The 21,240-nt window shown below is 36.1% G+C and overlaps 1 protein-coding gene across 3 annotated transcripts in view; it reads left to right on the top strand.

The window, feature by feature from the left end:
• Nucleotides 1-21,240, top strand: part of DENND4A (DENN domain containing 4A) — a 50,925-nt gene that overhangs the window by 6,093 nt on the left and 23,592 nt on the right. For 2 of the 3 annotated variants that reach the window (XR_014618753.1, XM_084293398.1), the window contains exons 2-12: nt 2,331-2,416; nt 7,107-7,436; nt 8,051-8,300; nt 9,751-9,820; nt 11,420-11,589; nt 12,239-12,480; nt 13,339-13,405; nt 16,788-16,846; nt 17,521-17,665; nt 18,277-18,452; nt 20,476-20,576. Coding sequence is in view for 2 of the 3 variants with exons in the window: in XM_084293398.1 (XP_084149524.1) it covers nt 7,129-7,436; nt 8,051-8,300; nt 9,751-9,820; nt 11,420-11,589; nt 12,239-12,480; nt 13,339-13,405; nt 16,788-16,846; nt 17,521-17,665; nt 18,277-18,452; nt 20,476-20,576 (1,588 nt within the window). In the remaining variant the exon portion in view is untranslated. The remainder of the gene's footprint in view (nt 1-2,330; nt 2,417-7,106; nt 7,437-8,050; nt 8,301-9,750; nt 9,821-11,419; nt 11,590-12,238; nt 12,481-13,338; nt 13,406-16,787; nt 16,847-17,520; nt 17,666-18,276; nt 18,453-20,475; nt 20,577-21,240) is intronic. The other variant, XM_084293399.1, reaches the window with a different exon arrangement.

Genomic DNA, 21,240 nt, shown 5'->3' with positions numbered 1-21,240 from the left:
AGCCTCTGAATTTAACCCTAATTTCTCTTTCTTCCTAAGCACTGCTGAACAAATCTCTGTCCTTCAGGTTTTGGCCAGCATTCCAATTTTGTGCTCCCAAACTCATTGTCTTGTGTTCTGTCCCTGCGCTCTTACCCAGCACTTTTCTGTTTCCCAGACACCTCTTAGAGATGCTTTGTTGCCAAGCTTTCTGCAGCTCCCTTGATCACCACTGTTTGGATCAGAGCATGTTAACCGTGAGTTGGTGCGGATGGTTGTGAATGGACCTGCAAAGAGCTTCCTGGCAATTCTCATCTAGTGATGTAGGGGCAGAACTTTTTACATTATTTTTGTTTTTCCATATACCAATATGTTTCTTAACTCCATACTACTGTTGATGCAGCATTGAAAGGAGTTGAGTGGCAGCAAGGGACTTGTTAATTACTGTGGTGCTCAATGTTGCTGAGCACAGATGTATACAGTACTGTCTTAAAGTAGTGCAAGTGTTCACTGTAACCCTACTTGTTAGGAGTTTTCTCTGTTGCTATCATTTGTTTAGGAGGTGGGAGGAAATGTGGAAAAAAAAAAAGCATAGGTAACATCCTACTGCAATAAAATGGTATGGAAGCCCTTGTTGTGCGGGGATCATTACATCCTTTGTACCTTGTTTCTCAAAATGAACAAGTAAATCCCTTACTTGATAGATGGAGGATGGCAACTACTTATAAATGTGTGCTGCAGGTGCTTTGAGGCAAGGCTGCTTGTGTGCTGGCAGCAGTTTTCACTGTGTGATGCTAAAGTCTAGATTTTTCTTTTTATTTCCTTTAATTCTCCCTCTTGGTTATTCAGGCTAGTTGACTAGGAAATGTGATCTTCGAATTGTCCACAAGGCGATTATCCATGTGGTAAAGCTGCTTATTTCTTAGACTTTTTGCAGCTCTGCCTGAGACCTGTGGGTGAGCCTTAATTTTAAGTTTTATTTTGTGGTATTCCTGGAACTTCGTTATGGATCAAAAGATCATTGGACAAAATAAGCGATGCTGCTCTTCCAAGTTTTCCTATTTTGTAGTCTTGTGTAGAAGTGTTTAAAGGTGGTTGCTGGAATGTGGGTGCTGTATGGGTTAGAAAGACTTGCACCAGGGGCTGGATTCACTCCCTGGGCTGCAATCCCTGCTCCTTGCTGTAGGATTAATGACCTAAAAGTGTTGATTGCTTCTGCATGATCTGAAATTAATTGTGTTGTGCTTCGTTATGAATAGAATCTTGAACTTTGTGTGCGCTCCCAAAAATACAACTTTGATAATTTAGCATAGTAAGTTTTTCCCACTATTTTATTACTTTTTTTTTTTTTTTAGCTTCTGGAATGGAAGCAAATCCCCTTCCATCTCATGGTTTGCAGAAACCCTCCTGAGATATGCGCTTCTTCCCAGCCTTGTTTATGTTGCACTTAGTTTTCTGAAGGCTTCTCACAGTAGTCTGCTAAGAGTGTACTTCCAGTCTTGGCAAACAGAAGCCTGGCTCTAGACAAAGCTTATTTTTGACTGCAACCTTGCTGATGCTAATGAGTAGTTCTGGGAGACTGAAGTCTGTGAGTGTCTCCAGTGAGGTGCTCTCCTCGGTCCCAGGGTGGAAACCTCTCGCTTCAAAATGCTTCGCTGGAGTGCAGGCTGCCTGGCTTGCACGTGCCTCGATGTAAAACACAAGCTCAAGTTATGGTCATACCAATATTTAAAAGTGCTTATACTAGAGTTCAGAAGCTGTGTAACACATCTGAAGAAGAACAGACAGTGGATTATGACAGTAGCTGACAAGAAAGTTCAAACTGAAGCTGGGAAAATGGGGATTTGGAATGAGGTGGCTGGCTGGAAGAGTACAGGAGTATTGCTGGCTGTGGAGGGAGAAGCTCTGCTGGAGCATCAGCATCCTGCCAAGAAGAAAAATGCTTTAAAGTAGAATTTGTAAGGTCATTGAGCTAGAGGAGCACTTGTGCAGTTGGCTAACAGCTTCTCCCATGAGACGTGCATGGAAACTAGTGGGAGACCTCAACCATTCTTCAGTGTTGTGTTTTTTTTATTTTGTGCTTGCTTCCTTAGAACATTAAATGTATTATGGTGTTTACATTTTAAAAAAATCAACTCAGCATAAGACTTGATATTTTGTTTATGAAGTTTAAATCCTGGTGTCATATACAATTTTTTATTAGCTAAGGGACAGGTAACCTTGCTTTAGCAAGCAAGTTATACAACGTTTACAATATTCATTTACTGTGGCTAGGGCACTGGAATGTGCAGTAAGCATAAGTTTTAACAAATGTGCACGTTGTTTAATTTCTGTTTTTACTGTTTCTGTAGGGAATGAAACTTTAACAAGAAGTCTGTGGTAAAGCCTGGCTAACAGCAAGAGAGGCAAGGTATAGAAGAAATGCCTTGATGACAAGGTAGGGAAGACATTGAAAGATATTTTTAACAGGTTTCTGTTCTGATCTGGCAGAATTCCTGTCATACTTGAGGTGCTTCTGTTTTGTTCCCTGAGTTGTGTGCTTGCTAGAAGAAAATATCTGTGAACAAGGGCTTACCTCACTTTTGCTAGGTGACTTTGGGAATTTGGGGAAGGGATGAAGGGTTTTTTCCTGGATAATTGCAGTTATTCATATGTTCTCTAGACTGCTGAACTCTGATGTGATTTGTGCAGTGTCATGGCTGAGAAATGGTTCTGAGTAGCTGTAGTGGGACTGACTGATCCAGTTAACTTCATTTTGCTCTTACATGATTGCTCTCCACATTTGTGTGTTGGCAGCCTACTTAGACAAGATAATGCAGCAGTGTACTCAGAAGTCTGAAATGCTAGGAGCTATTAGAACTTTACTGGCAATTTTTAAAAATTGGTCACTGATTTGTCTGTCCATTTGTCTACTCTGTGTGCCTCCAAAGGAAGGTAGGTCTTGTAATATGAGTATATGATGAATGATTTCAAAAATTGATTTCATCATTGTGTAATGAAATTTTGAGCTGCTTTAAGGAAAGGTGCATCACAGTGGCCTTCAGTGGTTCCCAACCTATACTTGGAGATAGTCATTCCTTGTTTACAGACAGAATAATTCTGTGGAGTCAGGCTAACAAGGCAAAATGTCACCTGTTTTAGACAGCTAATGGATTTAAATAGTTTATTAATTTTAGTTTCTTAGTATTCTCGAAGGAAAATACTGGAAGGAATGGGAAGACAGGAAGATTAAAAGGTTACAAGGCAGTTGTTGCATCTGTCTGACAGAGGTAAGGTAGGGAAGCCTCTAATGGAGTGGCATGGTCGTTACTGCTGTCTTTTATGGGTTGTGTTCCTCTTGTGCATGCAGCAAGCATACAAGTAAACCCTTTTTGCTCTCTGGGAAGACTGGCTCCTGGAAAGAATCCGGCAATGCTAGAGCCGTTCCTGTGGCCTGCAGCCCATTTACAAGTTATGTCCCCAAAAGTCTGTGGCTAGGAACAGGCTGGATGAATTGTCAGTTGTTTTTCTTTCCTTGGAAATAGTGTAGAGCATATATAGTAAACTTTGTCCTTCATCAAGTATCACGCCTGTGGCTGCAGCACAGATGGAATATGCAGCAGATCCGTGTTTAGTTCTCATCACGTGGTAGGGGAAAAAAGTTGAAATGTACTTCCCTCTTGTACTGTTTGAATGAGAAATGTGATCTGCTCAGAAATCCTGGTCGCTGATTTAGTTACACAAAAATGTGAGCTGGTATAAAATCATGCCTCTGAACTCACGTTTGCTTTATAATGAGAACTGTGGATAGCTTATAGCAAGTAGAAGAACTTTCTTGGAAGTAAAACAAGTTTGTGTGATCAAAGTCCCAGTGATATTCTTTTTAGCACAAAAGGGTTAGCCTTCTCTATCTAAACCTGATCGCCTTTCTTGCATTAGGAGACTGTTTTGCACTTTACAGCAGATTCATTCTCTTTTTAACAGCAGCATTAGACCTGCGGAGTTGGATCACAAAGCTATAATTTTTCACATTAATCTCTTCTCTGCAGTTCCTAAAATGCTGGAAGCTAAGAATTAAAACAGCTGTGATATTTAAGCAGCAAAAATTAATAATTAGTGCTTTGTGAATGTTTATGGAGAAATAGGATGATATTAAAAATTTAGATTGAATACACAGTGAAACTGAGTTTACCCTTTGTCTTTCAGCAAAGTAATCGAGCTAGTTCTGTGGATCTCTGGTAAGGTTATTTGGTTGTTTCTCCTGTTCCCAGTCTTTAGAAATATTTTGTGAAAAATGCTCTGTTCTCCCACACTTATTTGGTCACAGTCTGCAAAGTCTGTGTTTTGTGATGTCCTTACAAGTCAGTTTGCTATTTGTAAAGATACTTTCCTTACTGTTATTGATGATGTTTAAATTACAGTGGTATAAATCTGATGAGCAGGGACTTTGGATAGAGGCTGTTAATGATCTCCTGGCATTCTCTTCAGAGTTTGTATGCCCTTTTGCAAAGGCAGGCATCGCCACTGCCATCCTCCTCCCCTGTTGTTTACTCTCACTCCAGACATGCAGCCGTCAGTCCCCGGATGACTGAAGCGCAGAGATGCGATAGCAGCTGCTTCTCAGGGTGTCACCACTAATGTCGTTGCATTTCACCTGGGAATTACATCAGGAAACACGTTTGTGCAGTGTGACTTTATTTCTGTGGGTGTTTTTGTTTTGTTTTGTTTTTTTTCCCTGGAAGTTGACTTGCAATATTATGTGATGTATATAATGTGGTTTGGAATACTTCTAGGGTAAGAGTTTGTATTCAGATTCATCAGTTCTTGTGAAATTGCTTTTCACATCATGATTATTTGTCACTCTGAAGTACTTCATATTACATACCCTCTTTCTGTGGCCTGTTAACATAAAGTTTGCATAAATCTCCTCTCACAGTAAACAGATTTTGAAAATCAGAGTATCACAGCAGCTCCAGTGAAGTCTGAGTTAGCTTGAATGAAGCACCACTGAATTGTTTTGATCTTGCCTGCTTTTCATCCCATTTTTGGCTGTGAGGCTTTGTATCACAAATCAAAGATCTAAAGGGGTGATGCATCGTCAGCTAGGCCTTTTTTCTTCCCTTTTCTTAAAGTTGCATTAAATCCTGAAAGTCTTGCTGACTTGGGTATTGCTTGCTATATAACCTTAGGAAGCAAACGTGTGTGCTAGCAGGTGTTTGTATGTAGGGAATTCTAATTTTAACTGGTTATAAATGAGGAGAGCTTGCCCCAGTTTTTCTTGTGTGCTTTTGGGAATGAATGTTTGAATCTGAGGCTTTTGCTATAAATTTAATCTGAAATAATTAAGCATGAGGCTTACATTTTGAGATAGGTATTATTCTTCAGCATTAAAGTATATACATCTTCCTGCTTGTTTACTTGTGATGCTGTTTTGGCTTTTGCCTCCAGAATACTGTGCTGCAAATGCACTGAAGCTGTAGGGCTTGCTCACAAATCATGGTTCATGTGATTATTTTTAAAGTAATAAAATATTTTATTTTTCAAGACATTGTGAAGCATTCTATAAATTGGTGTACTTTTGTGCAGTAGTGCTAATAAAGAAAGGAACAAAACCAATTTCTCCAAGGTGAAGTTAAGTTTTGTAGTGTTTGTGTTGCTTTGTACTGAGCCTGTGGTTAAAGGAGTATTTTTTTTATACATAGCAATGTAAGGCATAATCAGCTTTAAGTCTACCTGCTGTCTTCTCAAGTCTTTTAATTCAGTGGAAAACTTCTTTTTCACCAGAGCTTATGATGGGGGAAGCATTGAGTTTAAATTGCCTGGTTGGTAGCTTTTAGCTAGCCAGCCCTTTCTTCCTGAGCGGTTCTTGAGGAATACTTTGTTATATGCATCTTCTGAACTGTCTTTGATGGTAGTTCCCTTCTGATCTGTGTTATAAAGTATTCCTTTTTGTTTTTAATGCATTTTTGATACATTCTCAAATGATACTGCTTTTTAAAAGCAACTGTTTAAGCTCTGATATAAATCTGTTTGTTCTCCTTCTCTCTCTGTTATTAAGAACAAATGATTGCCCAGTGCATTGTAGTTTTATAATACTGTTTTAGCTTATCTTTTGGTTTAGAGTGACTACTGCTTGATAAAGATAAAAAGCTGTCATGACTGTTAAAATGTAGTATACTGTAGGTAAGTTTCACAGGGAATTATGTTACAAAATATTGAGAATTTCAATTGCATTAGCTAAAAAGTGTTAGTGTTTGGTCTTTGTGTTAGAATTAAATGATGCTTTGTGAAATTTCTGCATCTCTTTCTTGCATTTGTTGCTTGCCTGTTCTGGGTTTGTTGAAGCCAGATGTCCAGTGAAATAATAGACACGTGCAGGGGTTCAATTTGTATGTCTTTGGATATATTTGGATATATTTTCAAAGCAACTGAATTCAGGTGAAATTAAGCATAGTGGGAGCTACATTCTTCTCTCAGAAAACAATCTGAACAATTGTTTGCAAACTCTTGCAGTGCTGTATGTTGATGATTTGATCAAGAATCATGGTGGTATGAAGTTTTGATATAGCTTAGTACTTTTTAAGTAGACCAAAGAATAAGGAGAGGTAAAGCAACCAGGATGAAGGTGACGTGACAACTGAAGTCTTATACCAACCATTCACGTTGTTTTGAATCCTGTTTGTGGAGTTAGTGAATGTTAGTAAGCTCTTCAAAGTGTTTATATGTAAAGGAAGGAAAAATGTAATTTCCCAATACAATTTGGCTGGAACAGCAGGACTGTTCCTTCTCATTATGGAAAGCTTCATGTGGTCTTGAATATTATTCTTTCTCAGTGGTCTGTACTCCATTGCACTTAGTTTAAATGATTTATTTAAAATATTTGGGTATGTTGCTGGTGTATTCCTGCCTATGGATGGTTGCATATTGACGATCTGAGTCCCAGAATTTTATGAAGTAACCTGGTATCAATGTCTAACATGCAAAATACTATATGATCTGATGTTGGATCTCTAATTCTTTTGTATTATTCTATTGCATTTTCATTCCCTTTTGAAGGAAATTTTAACAGATCAGAAATCATCAAATTATTCCTACTTTACAACAGAAAATTTCCAATAATATAACTATCTATATTTCTTTCCTACCAGTTCTATCATCTTGTAATGGAAGATGGAAGACAAAGGAGCTCGTGTTGCTGACTACTTTGTTGTCGCAGGATTAACAGATATTTCAAAACCACTAGAGGAAGAAATCCACTTCAATGATGCCTGCCATAAAATTGCTAAACCAAAAGAACCTATTACAGATGTAACAGTAATTATTAAATCCCTAGGGGAGGAAGTTCCTCAGGGATATAAATGCATAGATGTTACTCCCTCAGGACTGTCTGCAGATCTCAATAATGGCAGTCTTGTAGGACCGCAGATATACCTTTGTTATCGCCGGGGAAGGGATAAGCCCCCACTTACTGACTTGGGGTAAGTAGTTTTTGTGTTTACAGCAGGTGATTTTTGGCAATTTTATGTAAATAAAGCAGGTTTATTGAAATTACATAACTTTTGATATAAGGCATGCTCTCAACGGAAAGATTGTTGTTGACTTAAGCATGCTGTAACACTGCCATAGAAATGATGTGTGATGGGTGACTTTCAGTAACAGCTGTGATCCTTTACATTTTGGAGTTTTCAAAGCAATTTATAATTTTCAGTGTATATGTTTTGTGTGGGAGAAATATTCATGTATGTATTACATACTGAAATGAAGTCAATTGTGTGACATTCAATTCTTTGAAAAGACTCATTGCCTGGTCCTATGAAAATAACATTATTTTGCAGTAAACAAAACACTAAAAAAATTATACATGAGGAAAACTACTTTCATCACAAAGTTTTTCAGTTAAGAGTGCAGTTTGCTGTAATGTTGACTTAATTTGTCACTAAAATGTTCTGATGAGATGAGCTGCTGCTAGACTACTGCTATTCAGTTATAATTCTGATGTATAGTATTAGTATTTGAAATACTAAAAAAAAAAACAAAACAAAACAAAAAAACCTGTGTGCATTCTGATCTTTGTTCTTCCTATTTTAATTAGGGTCTTATATGATGGGAAAGAAAGATTGAAGCAAGGCTGTGAAATAATTCAAGCTACTCCATATGGTCGGCCTGCCAATATTAGTGGCAATGCCTCGTCACAGAGAGTGTATGTCACTTACCGAAGAGCATCCGAAAACATGGCACAAAACACGCTGGCTGTTACGGATATATGTATAATCATACCAAGTAAAGGAGAAACCCCACCACATACGTTCTGCAAAGTTGACAAGAATCTTAATAATAGTATGGTAAGATTCAAAATCTGAATTTTGAACGCTCGCTGTGCAGTGATGTAATGTTTGTGGAATGTTTATGATGGTTTGCATCCGTACTCTCTAAAGATAAATCAAATCTTGGAAGAGTTCAAGGTTTATATTACTTTTTTGTGCTTGGAACTAAGTCTTTCTGGAAGTTTTGGGTCAAACAGACCTTTTAGGGCTGACATACAAATGCTAATTTTGGATTAGTCCTAACACACAGTGATGCAACATGTTCTCTAACTGGAGAGTTCACAGGCTGATTTACTGTTGTGATGGGAATTCTGTATCTAACAGCTATATTTCTTGTTTTTAAACTCTCCCATTACCTGCAGCATTATTTCATGTAATTCTCTTCTGTCATTTCATAAGCTTTTTTCAGAAGAAAGATGCTTGTAAGCAATGTTGTATCCTGCTGACTGTAAGCCTGTTTAAAACCATATTAATGTTCCAAAGGTAGACCTCCTAAAATACACAGGCATCACAGCACTTTGATTTGCAGAACTTAATGTTCAGGTATCTCCTCGTTGAACCTTCAACCCTATATGCTGGCTCTATAATGTGTACCTGTTTTTAAATAAATGTCTGTGGACATCAACAAATGGATTTTTCAGTTCTGCCAGCTCTTGTATTGACTGGGTTATGGGAGAGCTGTCTTATATAAATTATTTTCTTTCTGCCATCCCTAAAAGCTTTGTGTGTTCCTAAAGGGTGCACCAATTTTTCCAGTCTATGGCTTCCCCACTTTCTTTATTTTGGTGTCCAGAAATTGAGAATGTCAAAAAGATTTTAAAATGGGATCAGTGCCAAAAAGGAAATCATTGTTTAGAAGCTGAAAAAAACTACGTTGTTAGTGTTATATCACAGATGGAGTAAGAAATAAGGCTTAAACATGAGCATGTTTAAAATGCAGGCACAAAATAAAATTATTAAAAGTATTAACTTAAAGTAATTCACAGATATAGTTCATATCAGAAACACTGGTGTGGGTGTGTAAATAAAAAGTCTGCATGTATGAATGTGTATCTATCTATATACACGTTCAAGCAAGAAGTTTAACAAAATGGAGAAAGGTTTAAATATTTATATAGATGATGATTGTACTTGCAGTTCTGTAGTTGAGTTAACAAATGTTTTGCAGAAGAATTAATAGCTTTCATGCTTTGTTCAGACTGTAAACTAGTTTTGTTTTAGAGCTCAGACCGAGGCCTGCGCTGGGCTGGTTATCTCAAAGCTGACGTGGTACTTCCAAGTCACTTGTTTGTGGCCCTTGTCAGAGAAGATACTGCAACAGGCCACTGATTTCTGTATCTTAATGCGCTACACTTGTGTGTAGATTGTGGCTCTGTGAAAATGAGGAAGAGGTTGTCTTCCCTCCCTACTTTCTGTTATGTTCTCTTATTATATTCCGCTGTGTAATACAATATTTTTTTTTTTACAGTGGGGCTCAGCTGTGTATTTGTGTTATAAAAAGTCTGTGGCAAAAACCAACACCATATCATATAAAGCTGGTATGTAGCTACTATTTACCATTTTTATCTTCAGAATGTGCAGGGTTATTTGTAATGTATTACTTTTCTTCTCTTTAGGAATTACTTGACATAGAGGCTGTCCTGATATGATCAAAAAGTGAATCTTTCCCTGAAGAATTCTCTTAAAATAATTTTCTGAAACAAGCCTTAGAATTATGTCTCATGACTCTCTTGTCTTAAAATGTGCTTTTAATTGGAAGCTCAGTTGTGTTTTGATAGGTTTCTAGAATCCTGTATGTCTCCCATCTGTATTTTTGTTGCTGATGACTGTCTTTAGAGGATAAGTGTGTGTGTGTGCGTATCTATGCATAGGACAGTATCTCAAAAAATATTTAATGTATTTTCATGATTGCTTTCTTTAAGAAACATTTTGAAGAATAATGCAGAGCTCCAAACTGCCTTAGACATCAGTGGAATTGAACTCTTTAAGCATTTTTGGATTGTGTATCATCTTTACTTTCCTATTTATAAGACAGAATTAGATTTGCTATATCTCTGATGAAATTTATTGTTGTTTTTTTAAAACCCTTAATTTCATTTAAGTGTAGGCCACAAGCATGATTCATGTTTAAGCTTTAGTGCGCTTCTATCCCCTCGAGACGCTGCTGTCTGTAAACAATAGTAGTTTAGGTCTGACTAAAAGGTGCATAATAAATTAGTTAATAAAAATTTTAAAAAGACACAATATCTGGTAGTAGCTTGCACAAAACTTTGCTTTGGGGACAGAGAACAGACAGACATAGCATGGGACACAAACAGACCACTTTTTTGATTATCAGATTTTACTGTTGACTAGTATTTCTCTGTATAATATAAAAGAATGTGTAGGGATTATATTTTCCAATATAGAAAAATCCCTTCCCATAATATTCTCAGTTTGCTGTCCCCTGGGTTGTCAATAAGAAGAGATAGCTACAGCCATATGATGTAACTGGAGACTTATGTGTTAAGAGCCTCTCCTTCAGAACTGTGTTTTACAGCTATACTTAAAGCTAAGTCTAAATGCATTAGTTTGATAGTACATCCACCAAAACCTCAGATGAGGTGGATCAGCATAGTTTGTTAGCTCAGTTCTGGAGATAGCATCGTCTTCTGTTTCTGTTTTTACTATTTGCCATCTAATGTTTCCATTACCAGGTTTTCCTGGAGACCTTTGTTAGCAATAAATAACTATTTTCCCTGAAAAATTGAAAGCATTAGTGTTCTTTCTCAGTTGTTCAGGTTACCCTTTTTAAAATAAATTAAAAACTATCATGAGTAAGAATTTAAAACTATTATTATAATAATAGCTAAGGTGTCCATAACCTGTAAACAGAAAATGAGAAATGAGAATAGTTCCTAGAGCAGTAACTAAGTAGGACTTCAGTACTCCAGGTGATTTCTCCTTAGGCCTTGGGAGTACGCTGTCTCTTTCCAGCTGCATGCTATACCTCATTATTTCCAGCTTTCCTTTCCTGCCTTCCTGAAGTTATTATATGCTCATATGCAGTTTTTATGGGCATGTTTTTATGGCGTGAGCTACTGTAAACTTTTCCACTATTACTTATGTAACTGCCTCTTTACAAATTGCCTTTAAAGGTTTAATATGCAGATATCCTGAAGAGGATTATGAATCATTCCCATTACCAGAATCTGTGCCTCTTTTTTGCCTACCTATGGGTGCAACGATTGAATGTTGGCCATCTAACAGTAAATACCCTCTCCCAGTTTTTTCTACATTTGTACTAACTGGAGCTTCTGCGGAAAAGGTAATTTGAGTTAAAGATTTGGTAGTATGTCTGTTCACATTGATGATAATGGATATTTTGGTAGACAAACTTGAATCTATTCATTTGGACTTAATTCAAAGCCTCCTTTAAAAAGTGTTTATTTCATTATTTTTCATTTATTTCACTGATGGACTGTTGATAATATAAACCTGTCGTTTGCTTTTCCGTCTTGTTAACTTTTGAAACTACAGAGCTATAAAAAATTTTGAGTGAATATACATGCAAATACGCTATACTTTTTTGCTGCCAGCATATAAAACTTCGTGTGTATGTACTTGTCCTATAAAGTAAATAGGGTGTCAGAGGAATACTGTTCTGAGCTGTTTATTAAAGGATTCTTAAAATAGCTTAAAAGGTAATTGTATGAACAGTTGACTGTAGCTGTATAATCTTTTTCCCCTCACACTTAAATTGCTTCTTAGATTAATCTTTTTCATATGACATCAAGAGTTTAAATAATAGACAGTCTGGATTTTCAAAGCCCTAAGAATATTCCAGAATAAATTACTTCAAAAGAAGATGCATTAATGTAACTTTTCAATCAGTAACGTAAATTTGATTTCCTTATGCGTTTGCTTTGAAGACTTCGGCAAATATATTGACTTCAAATCAACTGCATTGTTTACAGGTATATGGTGCTGCTGTTCAGTTCTATGAATCGTATCCAGAAGAGAATCTTACAGAGAAACAAAAATCTCAACTGGGATTAACAGCTGCTGTCGAGGGAAAGTCAGATGCATGCAGAACAGTTCAAACAAACAAGTGCATTTGTCTGCTCTCTCACTGGCCTTTTTTTGATGCTTTCAAGAAGTTTCTTACCTTCCTGTATCGTTACTCCATTTCTGGTCCTCATGTCCTGCCCATTGAGAAGTAAGTAACTCCAAAAACCCATAATAGTTATTTCAGCTGATGCGAGCACTTCTGTTGCATATAACTTTCCTATAATATCCTTTTGGTCTTAGTCATCAAACATCATTTGTAATGATTACACTAGATCAAGCAGCTCTGCTCTGTTGATTAAATGTAACTGTTTGTACATCATGAAAAAGTAGAGATTTTTATTTTTAAGTGCCTGCAAAGGTGTGTGTATCTGTAACTTCTTTTTTTATCCTTTAAGGGTTTGAGTCCTTAAGCATATTGATTAGAAGTAAGATTATAATTTTCTTAGTATTACATATATCACTCTCCTATCTTTGTTTGCAGTTTTGCATTTTTTTCAGATACCAATTTATGGTGCAATAAGGTAATAGATTGAGTTTGAATTGTTGTACCTTAATTATCTTCCACTATTTGTTATTAATAACCTCACTTCCTTCTTATATGAAGGATCTTGCATTTTTAAATGCAGAGTAAATCCTTCTATCCAAGGAGGGATTGATACCTGTAATTAGTGTGTAATACCGTTTAACGCTTCTAGGCTAAAAAGAAACTTTGTACATCAGATTTCAAATGCAGTATTTGTTTTTTATATTACACTTCAGTGTTTTTTTCTAATTGAACTTCGATCTTTTATGACATTTTGATTAAGTATTTTTGTGATTGTTTATCCATTTCATTGTTCTTCTTTGTAACCATTATACTACTTTTAGAATTCTGGTGATGCCTTGAGGTCCCTTCCAACCCCTAAAATTCTGTGATTCTGCAATTTTTATATTACTAATAGTAATTTTGTCTTGCGGTAAAGTGGTTTAAGCTTATTATTTCTACTAAATCTTTTTTTTCTTCTAGACACATTTCTCATTTCATGCATAAAGTTCCTTTTCCATCCCCTCAGAGGCCAAGAATTCTAGTGCAGGTAAGTGTAAAACTTTTCCTAAAAGCTATGTCTTAAGTGAAGGCAAAATAGCTGTTGAACAGATTAGTTAATGGAAACTGTAATAGGCATGTTCAAACTTTTTTTAATGTTCAGGACTTCTTTTCCTAATTTCAGACACTTAAAAGCCTTACAGATGTCTTATGGTCTGTTTCCAGCTTAGGTTAGGACTCCAGTGAAGTATTACAATATACCAAGAAGATTACAAGAAGATTTAGTGACCTTGGATTTTTTTTTTTTTCTTTGAGTATATACAGAAATTCATGTAAAGCACCCAAAGTTAGCATCTGGTTTGACTTTTTTTTTTTTTTTTTGCAATAGCTTTTGAAATATTTTCTTGCCCCTCTATGAAAACTGCATGTAAAATAAAGAGGTCTAATAAAATTAAAACCCCATGTGAAGAGTATATTCACAGTTACCTTTTTAGCCAAAGGGCTTCATGCTGTCCTCTACGTAATGAGTAGTTATTAGTGAAAACTGTGAGGGCCATGCACATTCAACAAAGGTACAGTTTATCAAATGTGACTCTTATTCTGATCTGCCTCCAAGATCTAAACATACTTTACTATGTGTGAGGTTACCTGTTACTTTAAATTATATCCATGGACACTGTTTGTAGGAGAGAGGGGAAGTCTCTATTTTAGACTTCTCAAGTGTAATTTAAATCTTTCCTCTTCTTCCTAAGAGGCAAAGTGGGTAGAGACATTAAAACTTTATTGCTGAGGAAAAGACATCTCTTTTTTGGCTGTAGTTATTCAGCCAGCCATGTGTTTTTGAATGAGTTGTTTACAAAAACAATGTTACTCTGTGTTATTTCCTGTAGAAAAATAAAATACGGAGTGCCTTGTGCAGTTTTCAGTTTTAATGCCATAACCTGTATGCTAGAGAAGTCTTTCAGAGCGAATGAAATCTCAGGTTGTGGCTTTATGTATTAAATATTAAAAATACTCCATAATGCACTTGTGTTTTCTAGAGAACTGACAAATATTACTCTTCTAGTAAAAGGGGTATGAGAACAACTACATTGAAACTGTATCTGATGTTTCTGTCACTTCTATTATGATTTGGAAGTTCCATTCAAAACCCAGTCTGTTGACATTGTTTTTCTGTGTATACTCCTTCAATAAAATATTTACAGTAGGGAACACTAAACACATGCTTCCAGGAAACTGAGTGAGTTTAGAGGAAAACATTGGATTTTTTTTTTCAGCCTAAATTTTTAGGGAACTGTATCCAAGTATAGACGGGTGTGTATCCTGGAACAAAAGTTGAGGACGTGGGTGAGCGATGTGAGATTGTCTGTGACACCTTGCTGTTTTCAAAACACTGGATGTATCAAGTTAATACAACTCTAGTAGCTGATACCACAGATAAAGCTTTTAAAAGTAAGCAGGAGATGTTGTCTGTGAGTATCTACTTCCTTCAAGCTGTTTCCAAGGACTGACTTGAGTTGTTCGATACTGCACTGAAAAAAATCACAGGTGCTAGTATCAAAGATGTTTTTCCAAAAATTGTGTGATCAGTGGTTGTGTTTTTGAAGATTACAGGTTTCAAGGTTTCTATTTTTGAAGAAATTTCTCTCTGTAATTTAACTTAAAAGACTATTTTTTTTGCTAAGTAACTAGTATAGCAAATCATTCTGAATGCATGTTACTGTTAAATGTCTTGCCTATATGCTTTCTGAAAGGGAGACTTGATATATTTTTAATAGCTGCCTGTATACCAGTCTGGATGTGTGACCCATTCTTAGATCCTTCTTAACATCTGTTACAAGTCAGAGAGAACATGGCACATGTCTGACTTATATTGATGGTTATAATTAGTTGGGAAATTAAGCATTCAGGAATGTTGCTGATTGCCTGTTTCCAGCTGCTATTGTTGATGGGTTGTTTCTGATCTGCTAGACCTCATTCTCCATGGCTGACACCCCCTTATTACCCAGATGTTGCTCTTCTAATGATGTATTCACAGCCTGCAAACTTCAAGTGCATTGAGTAATACTTTTCTCCCCTTGAAGAATAGGGGCAGAAAGTGCCTCTTCTGCCTGAGGGAGGTGTGCGCTTTGAATAGGCGCTTGGTTGTGTTTATGTGCTTGTGATGAAACACAAAAGTCATAGGACATTAGGCTGATGCTTCCTTTCTGGGAATAGTTTATGCAGGTTACCTCAGGCTGAAAAAATGAGTTCTTTGAATTCTTTCACCGAGCAAGTTAATGGTGGTAGTTGTCACAAGATGACTTACTGGAGAACAAAGCTAGCATGTACAGCGGTGTGGTCATCCTGATTTGTCATTGAAGCTAAATGGAGCATTGGCCTTCCAAAGTTCCGTTGTATGAAATACGAAAGGATGCAGCACTGCAGAGAATCTTTTTATTGTATGCTTTGTGTGGCTGACAGTCCAGGCACAGCATTAGGTAACTTGATGCTTCAGCATTTGAACTACTACTTCATCTCATGTTTCTGATTTCTATTGTCCAGTCACTTGCAGGGGAGTCTAAGGTGAAACATACTCAAGAATGAAATGCTACTAAAAGATGCTTGATCATATGAGTTACTGTGACCTGCTGAATTACTACTGCTGTTTGTATCTGTGCTTTTATGCAGTAGATAGACAATGCATGACTTAGCAACGAGGATTAAGCTAACTGGTATCTTGGTACCTTTGGTTTACTAGACTGAAAACCGATCAGATGAGCTGTGATAAACTGATTGCATATCTGTACTCTTGTACTCATTTAATTCTTCCATTCATGTTAAATATATGAATGGTTTCTTCTGTCACCATTAGAATATTGCCATTTTGTCCTATCACCATAAGACCTTCATCTTGGATCCTTGACCAGTGTGAATTTCGGTCTATACCAGATTTGAGCTGAGCAATTTCTACCAGCTAAAAGCCTAATTCTCGTGAATTCTCGTGTCTTCTGAAGGAAATACTACTTCATAATACAGTCTGCCACCTGTCTCCTTAATTTCTGTCCGTCTCCTTCCCGCTCAATCTAAAAAGAATCCTCCCTGAAAGCTGTGTATGAACTATGGGTCATCGCTTCTCTGAAGGTTTAGAAGGGTTTACTTTCAGCAGTTAATATATTCACTTTTTAGTGTATTAGCTAGTTTAAATTCCTTTTTTTATGGATATACAATGTGCTCAGTTCTGACTGAGAAAGGAAGGGAATGCTTTGCCTGCTTTTCATTAAAAGATACTGATGCATAGCACTGCACTCTGCTTTCCATAGTACCGTACAACTGGATTATGTAAGGTTTGGCATAGTTTAAATTTTATCTCTCTGTTCTGTGCTATTGTTATATAGCTTCTGATAAATAAGTTCAGAATAAAACCAATGTATTTTAAAATCTTTTTCCAGCTATCTCCACATGATAACCTGATTCTTAGCCAACCTGTATCATCACCCCTTCCACTGAGGCAAGTAGCAGTATCTTCTGTTTAAACATGAAATGTGTTCTGACTTATACTGAAAAGTTTCAATGCTTTGAGCTGTAATGGTGCCAATTTAAGTCTTGTCCTGGTGCCTTTTGTAGTTAATGTATCCGAAATTTATTTATGAGATTAGACCTATGCCCTGTCAAAGAGACATACTTAATAATATCTGTGCTTGTTTTTTGTTGTTGTTCTGGTTTTCTTTTGGTTTTAAATAATTTTAGTGGTTCTTGAGGCAGAAGATAGATAGATGGCCCTTGTAGGAATTGGCACCCGGGCTCCCAAGATAGCACAACTTCGGTATTGTGGGTTAATTAAAGTAGTTCTGTGCCTGTCTTAACTTTCATGTCTGTGCAGGAGAATGATTAAAGAAATACCTGTAGTTTCCCTGTAAAGTGCTACTCAAAAAGAAAAATCACTGTGCATGTGTCCTAAAAAGAAGTCTAGTCTCATGGCATCATGGTTACTGTTGGAAAATAACTGTTCTTCACTGGACAATGAAATATACCAAGTAGTCTATTTTGCTGTCTTATTTGAAAGAAATATTTGTAGATTTAAGTTTATAAAATCTTTTTCTAATATCTTGTTTTCTATTTTATTACTGATTGTTTTTTTTCTGGTCACTTATAACTCACCAGTGTGTTTATATTTTTGAACAGTGGGGGCAAATTTTCTACACTACTTCAGAACCTAGGACCTGAAAATGCGGTAACTCTACTTGTGTTTGCTGTGACGGAACATAAAATTCTCATCCATTCATTACGACCTTCTGTCCTTACTAGTGTGACAGAGGCATTAGTCTCTGTAAGTAATGTTATTTTAATCGTGCACTTGTACGTGGAAAGAATAATATTTTTAAGATAAACTCTAAAATTAGTAGTAATGTTGTTAGGCTTAGAGAGAACTTAAAAAATAGAATACAATTTAAGATCTTTAGCAACATAATTCTTCATCTGTAATGATGTTCCATGAAGACCGCAGAGAAGATAGCTACTGTTGGCTTTTTGTGTGTAAATATCATATGATTATGTTTGGTCATCACAGTGCAGTGACCCCAAATTCAGTGACTTCCTGTTTTTTCCCAAGTAGTACTGAATTCTATCTTTTAGAAGAAAGGAAAATAATATGCATTTAACATTCTCAATCAGTTTCACTCATTGAAACTCATTGTTTCACTACCTCTACCATAAGCAGTCTGTTACACTGAAGAGCTCTTTTTCTACAGATTAAACAAACTGAAATTTAGAGAAATGAACCCACTTTATTAAATAAAATGCCTCTAGAATTACAGTAAAGTACTCTATTACCTGTCACGTCAAATATTTTTGAAGTGGGGATTAGTCAAGTGTGTTTTATAATTGAATAGGCTATTATACATATTTAACCTATGTTTTTATCTCCGCATGTTTTCAAAGATGATATTTCCCTTCCACTGGCCTTGCCCATATATTCCTCTCTGTCCCTTGGCACTGGCAGATGTATTAAGTGCACCATGCCCGTTCATAGTGGGAATTGATTCAAGATACTTTGATCTCTATGACCCTCCACCAGATGTTAGCTGTGTTGACCTAGATACCAATACCATTTCTCAGTAAGTATTTATTAACAATTTTTCTTTCATGTTAACTTTATTTTACTCCCCCTTTTCAAAGGAAAACTTGCCTTATTTTTTTTGGCAGTGAAACTTGAGTGGCTTTTTTGTTTGTTTGCTTTAAACCTCTGAAATTTCTAATACATAATCTTTTTCAAAATGAGGATGCTAGAAATAGCTATTTCTTGTTCAGCATGGTAGAGCGGAGGCACAGTCCTCATGCAGCATTACTGCCTCTTACTCCAGTACATTGAAATCCTTCTGCACGCATTAGCACATTTCCTGGATTAACCATATTATGTTTTGTTTCATTGGTTCCCTAGAGGAGAATAATCATCTTAGTTTTTCCTGATTGGCTGTCTTAGTGTTAAAGAAATTTTAATGTCTTCAGATGGGCATCTGCTTGAAAACTGTATCAATGAAATTATAGCCCATATTAATGTGCAGTATAGGAACTTGATACTGAGAATTAGAGATGCAAACTTTTCATGAATTAGAGTCTTAATTGAGACTTAAAATAATTCCATCATTAACAAAATCAATGTATTAGTATTTCTCCTCCAGATCTGTGTAGAGCCTGACATTTTTCTATCATACTAATTATCTAGCATTTGAAATATTAGTAAGGGATAGCAGTGCTCTGTTAAAACCATTGGGAAATGGTATCAATAGCCAACATACAGAAACTATAGTAGCACAGGGAAGACACAAGTAGCTTTTGTCCAGAATTTTTGCCCAAAGGCAAGACTGGAATGAAACCACAAACACAGATCATCTGTTTTGGCTTCTGAGTAGGTATTTCCATCTCAGTATTGTTACGATAATCAAAGTATTATTTATTTTCATGTGATGATGTGATACAGAAATAGTCTTTTCTACAGAAAAGAGGGTAAGACTTATAAGTCAGATTTAAAAAAAAAAAAAAAAAAAAAGTAGCCTGTACATGTATTTCAGATATACTCTTGCATTTCAGTAGAATGCTTAATATATTCGGTGTATACTTAATGCAACTTCATTCTCAAAGTCTTTGGTCAGTGTTCTTTATTATCCTTTTGTTGGCAGCAGTCTTTCAGCATTATTATGCCTAACTAAAAACTTAGGACCTTTTTCTTTTAAACTTTCTTACTTATAGGCTCAGTTTCAGTAGTTCTGTGTAGATTTCAAGAAGACTGTATACATTAAGCATCCATAAATAGGATTTACGGATTTTATGCTGATATCAAGCTTGTACAGTAGTTCTACTCTGAAGCTTTTAGGAACTGGTTCAAACTAGACTGCAGTAATGTTTTGTTTAGGTTTTGGTTAAGAGGAAAACGTTTGTACATTTCCTTTGTTACTTGTCTAATTAGATACATATTCATTAATGGCAATAGTTTCTTATTTGCAATTATTTCTGTTTCCATTTTACCTTTAGCTGATTTTCTGTATGTTTTCTTAGGACACAATAGAACTAACTTGTTTTTACAGGAAAAAAGTGTCAAACATGCTGACGGTTTTTCCAACTTTGGTAGGGTCTCGAGGCTTGCTGGTGCCCTCTGGTGACAAATTGTATTTTTTTCATTGTGATAACAATGTAGTTAAGTCTGTATCTCTGTGCACTAAATGCAAAGCAGTTATGTCAAGTTTATTTCAGGATATTATCAGCATTCTAGTCATTATCCTAGTTTAAATAACTGCAATTTAGAACGTAGCATGTGTAGTGGTTAAATGTGTGATGGCAAGTGCTTAATTCTGTTAATCCATTCATCTTTCTTGAATTCTATGTGGATCAATTTCAGTGCTAAACTGTGTCTCCACAATGATTATCCTGAAATAATAGGTGTTGGTTGAATGTCTGTAATCAAATCTCCATACAGTAAATCAAGTTTGACTTTGGTTTTCAGTCCTTCTCAGCACTGTTCCAGTGGAGCAAATTGTATATGCTCTACCGATACTATGGTGGGATAGAAAAATCTGGATACAAGTCTATACACAAACATATTTCCTGTGTATACTCATACTTTTTTTCCCTTTGTTTTTCCAGGACTGGAGATAAGAAAGCTATTGCCTGGAAGATCTTACCAAAGAAACCTTGCAAAAATCTGATGAACACTTTAAATAATTTATATCAGCAACTGGCAGAATGTGAGTGGGGAAGTAGAAAATGATTGACATCGGATATAGTGTGCCACAGTAACAGATAAATATAGCTAGTTAAATGTGTTCTTAAGTCACCCATTATACTAAACGTAATTACAGAATGATGTTTTCATACAGAACACCACAATTTGTGCTTTAAGTCCAAAGATTAGAACCCACATGGGGGCTTTTGAGATGGAGATTTGCATATATACAATGTGGAGCTCAATAGATATTACATTGTATTAACTGCTATCCTTGTACAAGAAAAAAGTCCTTATGAAAAGGGAATAATAAAGCAAAGAGTAGGTCAGGAGCTAATAATCTTCAGTTTTGTCATCAAGGCTGGCTCAAGTCTGCTGATATTTTGACAATTTAGCTAGCTTTTACAGTCAAGCTGATAATACTTTTGTTCTGATTCTGTGTTGATTTATTCATGTAAATAATTTTATGCAATATATGTTTCCAGCCTTTACATTCAGGAAACAACCAAAAAGTAATTCTAGGCCTTTTATTAGCTGCAAGTTTATTTCAAAGATATCTAAACATGATTGACTGAGGAGAAAAAGTACCTGAAACTTTAAGGTGGGGGAAAAGATTCAAGTTTTAAGATGGAAGCTTTCTAGAAACATTGAGGTTTTAACTGTACAGCAGTATTCTGTTTTGAAGT

The sequence above is a fragment of the Netta rufina genome (genome assembly GCF_964035555.1).
Source record: "Netta rufina genome assembly, chromosome: 11".
NCBI classification, from domain to species: domain Eukaryota; kingdom Metazoa; phylum Chordata; class Aves; order Anseriformes; family Anatidae; genus Netta; species Netta rufina.
This window is presented reverse-complemented; position numbering and strand designations above follow the sequence as displayed.